This window comes from Thamnophis elegans, chromosome 4 (assembly GCF_009769535.1).
Source record: "Thamnophis elegans isolate rThaEle1 chromosome 4, rThaEle1.pri, whole genome shotgun sequence".
Lineage (NCBI taxonomy): Eukaryota > Metazoa > Chordata > Lepidosauria > Squamata > Colubridae > Thamnophis > Thamnophis elegans.
In genome coordinates this window covers 50,054,242-50,064,951 of record NC_045544.1, presented here as the reverse complement: position 1 = coordinate 50,064,951, position 10,710 = coordinate 50,054,242, and the positions used below count along the sequence as shown (strand labels likewise).

The following is a 10,710-nucleotide window of genomic DNA, read 5'->3' as shown; positions in this document are numbered from 1 at the left end:
TCTGGATTCCTCATTGACTTTGCTTGTCAGAAGGTCGCAAAAGCTGATCACATGACCCTAGGACTGTGATGACGAACCTATGACACACATGCCAGAGGTGGCACGCAGCACTCTCTCTGATGGCACATGAGCTGTCGGCCCAGTTCAGCTCTGCCACGCATGCACGTGCTCCTGCCGACCAGCTGTTTTTTGGGTCTCTGCCATGTATGCCGCAGGGGGCGTGCAGGGGGCATGTACATATACACGACGGGGGCAGGGGGCATACAGGGGGCTGGCATGTGCAAGCATGTGGGGCAAGGCAAATGCACAGGAGTGCACATGCGTGGGGGGGCGCACACATTGCATTTGGAGGTTGGGCGCATGCTTTGGGCACTCAGTCTGAAAAATGTTAGCATCACTGTCCTATGACATTGCAACTATTGTAAATATGAACCAGTTGCCAAGCATCTGAATTTTGATCATGTGACCATAGGGTCATAAGTGCTGCAAACGGTCATAAGGGGGAAAACTGTCATAAGTCACTTTTTCAGAGCTGTTATAATTTTTAAAAGGTCACTAAATGAACGGTTGTAAGTTGAGGACTACCTATACAGAAGATTCTTGTTTAATGACCACTCATTCAGTTGATTGTTCAAAGTTACAATGGCACTAACAAATGGAATTGTGACTAGTCCTCAATATGGTCAATGTGGACATGTGATTACAATCCAGGTATTTGGAAGCCCACATTTCTAAACATCATAGCATCCCACAGTCATGTGATTATGATTTCCAGCCTTTCCTGCTGACGTCTGACAAGCAAAATCAATGGGGAGCCAGCCGGAATCCAGAAGTTGTAGTCACATGAGATAGTCACTTAGTGACCTCCATGGTCTCAGTTAAAAACAGCAACTGGGACTACTGGAACTGCTCTCCCTAGGTTTTTGTAGTTTGATTATGTAATTTTGATTATGACTAGTAGTTTTAAACTTGCAATCATGTTGCTTAATGACAGTTATCTGTCCAAATTAGCATTGTTAAGCAATGACCACCCGTCATGATCAGAAGGTTTTTCAAGACTTCAGAAAAGACACTTTGCATATATGAAAAACTTTTAACTTCCATTAAGGAGTGATGATGAGCTGATGCTAGGTGGAGCTGTCCGCTTTGTTGAAAACACACATCTGCCTTATTTTATGCCCACCTAGAACCCATAAGTACCACATTTTTCAGAGTATAAAATACTCCGGAATATAAGATGCACCTCAGTTTTGGGGAGGAAAATAAGAAAAAAATTATGCCTCTGCCTACCAGCCAGAGGTGGGTTCCTACCAGTTCGAAACCAGTTCAGCTGAACCAGTAGTAATTTGGCAGCTTGGGTCGCTGGAAACTAGCAGTGACCAGGCCTGCCATGCCCCTGAACCAGTTCTCCTATGGCACTGCCATCTTGATTTTTGGTTCTGCACATGCCAGAACAAATTTCATTGCAGAAATGTAATTTTCTCTCCTTTTTAAACATTTTACATATGCGCAGACCTTTTTAGGTGCAAATTTGCACACTGAACCAGCAGTAATGCTGGCAGCAACCACCCCCCTGCTCCCAGCATCCATGGGATTCATCTGGCTAGTGTCCTATCAGTGCGTGAGAGAGTTGAGAGTGTTTGGAAATAAACAGTATTGCTGTGAGAGCAACAAGGAAGGAGACGAGAAGGAGCCAGGACATGGCTTGTTCTGCACTAAAGCTGCGTGCTGTGCTGATATCTGAAACTAAACTGAAGGTGAAACTTCTCTCCTCTGCTGAACTACCATGTTGGAAAACCGCTTTTGCTATTATATAGTTACTTAATGTGTTATATTATATATAAAGAGAAGTTATTGAATCCTGCTGAATCAGTGTGTGTGCTTTCTGAAGGTGATTCCTGCTGCAAACTCTGACACATCCTTGCAGCAAATAGCGAACAGACAGGTCAGCTTCAGAACATTATTGCAGCCTGATTCAGCATGAGCAGCTGATTGGCAAGTGGATCGGCCTCCCAGAATATCCCCAATTAGCTGTTCCAGGCTGCAGGGATTGCCAGACCATCGCCTCCTCCGTGTCTTGTGTTTTTGGCTACACTCAGTGTATAAGACGCACCCAAATTTTCATCCTCTTTTAGTGGGGGGGAGGTCTTATACTCAAAAAATATGGTACATGCCACACTACGTAAGATCACCCTTCTGTCCAGCAATGAAAATAACTTGATGATTCTTAGAATTCCATCCTGTTCTCCACTGAAGGCCCTTTATTTTCTCTTCAAGTAGCTACTGCTATTTTCACCCAACAACAGGGCTGACCTAGCATATGTGAAAAAACTATTCAAAGAAATGCTTTTGACATTCTGAGTGCACCAACATCTTTCCCTGTGTGGATAATGCGACCAACATATTCTCTGAATTGCTAAGAGAAGCTGGCAAAAAAGAAAATGCAGCTGCAAATAGTCATTAAACTTAATGAAGTTGTTAGAACAGACACACCTTATTTTAGGCAGGGTGTGAAAGTGTGAAAAAAGAGAGTATTTTAATCATTAGGAGTGTACTGTGTTCTTCAGAAACTCAGGAAGCTTTGGTTAGCTACATCATGGTTCTCTGGGTCAATAAAGATGCTGTTACCTATTTATACTCAAATGAAGTCCTATTTTCCTTCAAGATACGCTGACAAGTTATTTAAGTATATTTGTTTCCCCCACACATTCCCAAAAAGTAAATTCACGATGTAGAAAAGATGTGGACACTGTAGAAAGAGTGCAGAGAAGAGAGACAAAGATGATTAGGGGACTGGAGACTAAAACATATGAAGAACGGTTGCAGGAACTGGGTATGTTTAATAGAAAGAAGGACTAGGGGAGACATGATAGCAGTGTTCCAATATCTCAGGGTTGCCACAAAGAGGGAGTCAAACTATTCTCCAAAGCACCTGAGGGCAGAACAAGAAGCAATGGGTGGAAACTAATCAAGGAAGAAGCACTTAGAACTGAGGAGAAATTTCCTGACAGAACAATTTATCAGTGGAACAGCTTGCCTCCAGAAGTTGTGAATGCCCCAACACTGGAAGTCTTTAAGATGTTGGATAGCCATTTATCTGGAATGGTATAGGGTTTCCTGCCTAGGCAGGGGTTGGACTAGAAGATCTCCAAGGTCCCTTCCAACTCCGCTATTGTATTGTATTGTATTGTATTAAATCAACAATTTAGTGGACAAAATACAATGAAGGAAAAAATAAGTCATGTATGATCTAGCAAGAAGAAAGCCAATGTGTTCAAAGGAATATTTGTGCCTCTCCCCAGCAATCAAAGACTTTAAAAAGCCTTGGATTCATCAGATCCAAAGGAGAAGGAAACCTGTTTGGGCAGGAATAATGTGGAGTTCTTTTCATTAAATTTCTAATGTAATTCTAGGAAATGATAAGGTATTCTTTTACAATTCTAGATCAGGATAAATTGGGAGCTTCCTGTCTATGCTTTTAAGAACAGGCAGTGGCATAAGAAAATGCCATCTAGAATTAACTCCAAGTTAAATTGCATCTTGTACATATTCTCGCAAGCAGATGTTCCTACACATATTCCTACAGGGGAATGTCCTAGTCACAAAATCACTTCCAGCTACTAAGGTCTGTGGTTGCTAATTTCATATTTTTCTTTAATATATTATTAAATATATTTAATTGTATATTAAATATATTATTTAATATAATATTAAATATATTATTATACTATTATACATCCACATGTGCATCTACACATACGTGTACAAATGCATGCTCATCCATCATATGTGTTTAAGATTTTTTTTAATTTCATCTATTGGGATAAAGGATTTAGAAAAGTGTGGAGTGGTTTACACACACAGGTTTTTATAAATGAAATTGAGAGGAACATGATCCCTCGCCTGCCAAGGAAATATAAAGTGAAGGAAAACCACACCATAGTTAGGATTATTCTCACATAGAAATTGTGGGTAAATGGTTTTTTTCTAGAGGCTCTGCCTTTTGTGACCATGAGATCCCAGCCAAATGAGGTTGCCCACTAAGGGCTCCTTGTGATTGTTTCAACTGGGATCCAGTCATTCTCTGTCTTTCTGTATTGGTTATAATACTATTGTTTAAGCATGGGGTACACAGACAGCAGGATAACTCACCCTAGGAATAGATGTCTGTTATCGCTTTGTGAATCATCATTTTAACTTTACGTCCTAATCATGAAACAGTTCACTGGATTATATAATGCTCTCATAGACCATGGCAACCTGACTTGGTTGGATTCAAAGCAATTCTGTAGGTCAGTGTTTCTCTGCTTTGGCTGCTCTAAGATGAGTGGACTTCAATTCCCAGAATTCCCTAGCATGGGGAATTCAGCCAAGCGGAGAAACTCTGTCCTAGGTTCTTTCATTCCACCTGCTTCCTGGTCTTTTTATCAAAGAATTGGGGGATTAAATCAGGAGTTTTCAGCCAAAGATAGATGCACTCTGCTAGCAGGAAATTGTGTCTTCTTCCTGTAAAAGAAACTCATTAGAATAGTCAGAAGCAATTCTTCCTTGTTCCCAAAACACTAGTATTTTACAGATGTAAGGGTAAAGTATGCATGAGATAACAGAAGTGGACAAATTCTGACTTGGAATCAGGTCAACTAAGAAAAAAAACACCAGAATGTGATAAAGAGGTCAGGGGCAAAAAAAAGAAAGAAAAAGACACCCCCCCCCTTCCCTGCAGCTCCCTTGATGTTTGTACATCTTTAAAAACGAGAACTTGATTTTCAGTGTACTGCTATTCTGCAGCAAGAATAGATTGCCTGATATTTTTTCAGGAAGGATCTGATTATAGGAACTGTGTCTTTTTGTGTCCTTTTAATTAACCCTCTTTCCTGGATGAACTAGTTCTCCTTTTGAAGTTCAATATGACTGAACTAGATTTGAGCCATTTCCCACCCATGCAGGTTATTCTATACTTAGCACTTGGCAACTGAATAAAGACTAGCTTCCGTGCAGAGTAAGAATTATTTTTACTTACTAATAATGCTTATTGAGATGTAACAGTAAGTAGTTTGTGAGGATAATATGACTCATTAATTCAGAAAGTATGTTCATATCAGTGCATTTAATTGTGAATTCAAAGTGTTCACATGGATCTGCACCAATTAAAATCAATAAAGAAACCAGTACTAGAATAGTTTAGTTTAGTATTACTGGTAGTGATAATGTTACCTCCCAATTTTCATTTCCCTTGGATGATCAATACAGCTTTTTCACAAAATACTTTGATTTGTACAGAAGGTCTAGAATACAAACATACTGTGGTCAGATTGTATACAAATGAGTTGGTCATACCGTGACCCGTCAAAACCGCGGTCCACTAAAGCGCGCCCGATTAAAGCGCGTACGTGACGTCATCAGCAGCGCAACAAATACGACCGCGGAGAAAAAAGGGCGCTTTAAAAAGCGCTTTTAAAGCAAGCCGATTCACATAAAGGTAAGGGTTAGGTTTAGGGTTACGGTTAGGTTAAGGGTTAGGGTTAGGTTTAGGGTTACGTTAAGCGTTAGGGTTAGGTTTAGGGTTAGGTTAAGGGTTAGCGTTACGTTTAGCGTTAGGTTAAGGGTTAGGTATAGGGTTAGGTTTAGGGTTAGGTTAAGAGTTAGGCTTAGGGTTAGGTTTAGGGTTAGGTTTGGGGGGGTTAGGTTTAGATTTACGCGTTAATTTTAAGTTTACCGATCACAGCGTGCTGTTTTCGTCGCGCTGTGATGACGTCACGTACGCGCTTTCGTCGAGCGCGCTTTAGTCTACTGCGGTTTTGTGGTGGAACCGGTCATACAAATAGATCCTTGACATTTCCTGTCTAAATCAGACAATGTTACATGATTGTATTATCATAAATATGATCACCAAACATTTGCAGTCCAATATGCAATTAAATTTTTTAATCACCCTTCCTCACCTACAGTCATACTTTTTTAAAAAAATGAAAATAGTACAAAGCTAGTACCAGTTAGAGAATTTTAACACCTGATTCTCAATTAAATACTGTAGTGCTCCAGTCCAAAAGACAAGAATTATTGCAGTACCTGTTCTACCGGCCTAACAAAACAAGTTTTTTTTCCCCTGGTCAAAACAGTTATTCAGTGAAGAAAAGGAATGTAACAAAACAGGAGTACATTTTCTATCATCTGGCCAAGCTCTGAATTTTGAAATAAATTTTATATGAACTCAGACAATTACAATTATTTCTCAAGTTAAACTTGTCCTTGATTAAACAGAAATAATTCACGCAGTTTTCAGAGCTTCTAGGGTCCAATTACTAAACCATTCATTGAAATTGTAAATAGGTGCAGCACACTGAAGAAACTTTTCTCACCATCTTCCATTATAGGTTAGCATTGAAGAATGTAATATTGAAACTGTTATGGTAAAATATTTTGCGCAAGAACAAGATACTTTTTAAAAGGTGTACAGTATGTATGCACAAGTTTGTTTACCAGAATGAAAAAATATATTACAACTCAGTATTCTACCATCCAAGAACACAAATTTATTTATTTATTTAAATTTTTATAGGCTCCCATCTCAATGATTCTGAGTGGCTTGTAATTCAAAAATATATACTAGAATTAAAACAATAAAACATTTTAAAACAGTAAAAAAAAAACTATTAAAAAACCATCCAAATAAATATACTATAAAATTAGCTGCACTTATAGTGCAGAAACTATACAACATGGTTCTGATAGATCTTTTCTGATTCTCAAGACACAGAAACCATGCACACACATGTATTACTGTAACTTCTGTGCAAAGTAGGAAATTATGACATCCAGCGGCTATTCTTTTTAACTACAGAGGCAGACATGCTTGTAATCCAAGCAACATTTCAAAACTTTTTAAAAATATAGTAGTTATTAAGTGTATGAAGGAAATCAGAATAGTTATCTGTCCCCATCATTTGCTCTGATGAAAGTTTTGTAAAGTTTTGCTTTCATAGGTCCATTCTTGTATCAAAACAAAAGGATAGGAAGGATCTCCTACAAACAGAATAGCCTTACAACCAAATTCTTATTATTTGGCTGTAGACAGCAACAGTAAACATTTGGCACACTCTCAGAGATTCTTTCTTAAATTACTGCTTCAAATCTTTCATATAAACGCTGGTGAAAACACTTGACTAATCTGAGAAATGAAGACCTGGCTTGCACAAGAGTGATTTGGGATTAACTAATAAATAAACACATTCAATAGTAAGAATGAAGAGACAGTAATTCTTTTTGAGGGATTGCTTTAAAGCAGCCATCCAACTTAATCTAGAGATAATATTAAGAGTTTTTAACTTCCGATAAGGGAAATTATCTGGAACACTAAGCAAAATTCCGCCTGTTTAATTTCTGCCTAGGAGACTATCCCGAAATTCCTGTTCCGTAAACTAGAAAGTCATTTTAAAAATCCCAAAGGGTGGCAGAATTAGAGCATTTCGTAGCGCTGCCGAGAAAATTATTACAGTAGATCCTATAGGCAGGTCTCCTGCTTCAGCAAGGGTTGGACTAGATGACCTACAAGATCCCTTCCAACTCTGTTATTCTATTCGTCGTCTTCTTCAACGTCACATGAACATTCTTCTCCACAGACTCCAACCCCCAAGATGCACTTCGACTGTCTTTTTTTTTTTTAATTGACGTTTTAAAATTAAAAAGGAAAAGGAAACCGGCCCTTCCATTCGTTTAAAAAGAAGGCGGGAACAACCCTTACTGGGCTTCTTGGCCTCTAAAGCCCTCCCTTTCCCACCTCGCGAAAATTATGATCGTAACCATCGAAGGATGGCTAGAGAGGACATTTAGCCGCAAGGCGACCTGAGGATGGTAAAGCCGGAAGCGGAAGTGGCGTCGCCGGGCCACCTTTTTTTCCCTTCAGGTTCCATTTTCTGAGGACCGTTTGGTGCGCGCCGGGGCCTGTTTCGAGGTGGCGTCCTAACCTCTCTTGCGCATCATGACGGACCGTTACACGATTCACAGCCAGTTGGAGCACCTGCAGTCCAAGTACATCGGGACCGGCCATGCCGACACCACCAAGTGGGAGTGGCTCGTGAACCAGCACCGGGACTCCTATTGCTCCTACATGGGCCATTTCGACCTGCTCAACTACTTCGCCATCGCCGAGGACGAAAGCAAAGCCCGCGTCCGTTTCAACCTCATGGAGAAGATGCTGCAACCCTGCGGGCCGCCCGCCGACAAGCCTGACGAGTCTTAAGCTTTGCAGCCGTGCAGCCCACCCGAACGAGGAAGGAAGGAAGGAATCCTTGGCCGCCGGGGAACGATTGGATTCTGCACCGCCTCTTTCCACCCACCCGTGACTGCTTGTGGACTTGCGCAGTTAAATTGATTCCGACGTGTTTCGTACACCGTGCATGGCGGGGAGGGCATTGTCTGAACTTTTGCCCTCTGTAGCCTGTGGGGATTTGGGACGGAGCAGAGCGGGGCCCGATGGTTTCCCGTAGACCGGCACTGGGGTGGCTTGCTTTGAAGACTTGCAAATGCATCTCTCCCCCCCCCCTTTTTTTTTTTTCATTTCCCACTTTGGAGTGTTTGGGAGGCATTTTCACAATTCGGTTTAATAAAAGATTATGCTTTTTTAAATAAATAAATTAATGTGTGGGTAATCAATTAAAACAGCAAACTAACGAACCCCTGACAGATGGGATAGTATTAATGCATCTCCAAAATCATCTAAATGTGTACCTTGTGGCTATGTAGCCCTTGAGCGATCTCTGGTAAAAAAGAAAAAAGGAAGAAAGTGTAATTGGCCATTTGTATGATGGTTTCTGTACAAAGATCCCTATGCTTGGTCACCCTACTTTAAATTAGTTTTAATGACAGAACCAAAGGTTTATATTTGTTAACTAGTGTATTGCTCAATAGACTAATGTAAAACGTATTTTGCATAACGTATTTTGTGATACCTAACTGGGTGGTGCTGCCCCAGATAAAACCAGTACAAAATTTGGGGCTCCTGGATTCTGGGCTCCTGTTCAATGAGAAAGTAAGTAGCTGTGATCAAGAGGGCTTTTGAACAGATCTATTTGGTGTGCAAATTATGTCCTTTCCTGATGAGTAGGCCATTCACACAGTCATTCATCCCTCAGTCATTTTCCATTTGCACTGTTGTAATATTCTCTTCAAGAGCCAGTTTAGTTGTCTGCAGAAATTGGGGGACTAGGAGTTCTAGTTTTAAACTTAAAGGTAGCAGGGTGACTTTGGGCCAGTCAATCCCAAACCTTGGAAGAAAACAATGGAAAATTGCTTTGGAAAAATTTGCAAAAGAAATTGCAGGAACCAGCCTCAGCAATCACCAGAAATTAAGACTGATTCAAAGGCAGCACACCAAAATCCTCTACATAGGTAACAGCTCAGTTCCTAGTTAGCTACAGGGATGTTTTTCTCCTATGGTTATTGCCTAAGTAAGATCTGAAAGAATTTGAAACTTGTTTCCAGCTATAAAACACAGACCTGGTGATACCTTAGAAGACATTTCTTGGTAGCTCAGTGAAACAACATATCCACTGAGTTCTGTGGCCCAACACTTTGAGGCTTCCATAAAAAACCTGGCTCTTATTATACCTGCAGGAGGATAGACTAGTGTGTAATATGATGAAAAATATATTTGTGGTGTTACGCTTCCCAGTCAGTCCTATGTATGGTATTTGGTGATACTGTTTAATTGTTTTTAGTTGTTATTTACTGGACATTTTAGTCCTATTGTGTAAAATGTCTAGAGTCACTTTTTGATTAAGGCAACATAGGAGTTGACCAAAGAGGGGGAAAAATAGAAAACATAGGCCATAAAGCTGGAAACATTCTTATACATAAGATTATCACCTGTAAAAACGGAAATACGACTTCTAGTTTTATTATCACACTTCAATCCATCATACAAGTTTTAAAAGTGATGGTAGGCTGAATGTATGTAAACTGGTTTTCTGAGCTCTTCTAATTCAGGTGCTGTAAAAAGTAAAGGCTGCTATTCAGAAATTTGGTGGGCATGCTCTCCTCATCTTCTTCCCTGAGTTGGAGCCCTAAGAGCAGTCAAGCATTAATTTAGGTAGTCTGAAATAAAGCAGATGATAACACAACAGCCTGATGCACTGGCCAATTTGAGAAAGTACAATATGGTTTCACGGTCATGCTGGACATATTTGTTCTATTACATTGCATCTTTGGAAAATAGAAGAACAAGTAGCACAGGAGAAAAGGGAATATGAACAAAAAGTTGGTTTAAGAGACTGAAGGAAATAAATTAGTTAAGTATGTACAGGATGAAAAGAGTGGAAAAAACTGGGAAATAATGTGCTATTGATAGCTCCAGTTTGCAACTATAAAAAACTAATTTATATCAGACACTATACCAATAACAAAGCCAGTTTGTTGATGTGGTTAAAATGCTGGCCTAGAAACCAGGAGAACTAAGTCCTAGTCCTGCCTTGAGCATGAAAGCTGGCTGGGTGACTGAACCAATCGTTTTCTCAACCCAATACTCCTCATAGGGTTGTTATTGTGTAGAAGAAGTATCAGGCATGTTTGTTGCCTTGGGTTATTTATTTAAAAAAAGATGGGATATAAATAAACTGACCAGGGAGGCTTAAGAATCCACAGGAAGTATCAGAATTTTGGAACAATTTCATATTTTATAACTAAAGCCTTTGATAAAGAAAGCTGTCAGTATAG

General features: G+C 39.9%; 1 protein-coding gene across 1 annotated transcript; it reads left to right on the top strand.

Annotated features, from left to right (window-relative positions):
• The first annotated feature begins 7,861 nt into the window (after positions 1–7,861).
• SF3B5 (splicing factor 3b subunit 5) lies at positions 7,862–8,920 on the top strand. The gene has a single exon (XM_032217058.1). It carries the CDS (start codon positions 7,979–7,981, stop codon positions 8,237–8,239), a length of 261 nt encoding a protein of 86 aa, XP_032072949.1. The 5' UTR covers positions 7,862–7,978; the 3' UTR covers positions 8,240–8,920.
• The last annotated feature ends 1,790 nt before the right edge of the window (positions 8,921–10,710 follow it).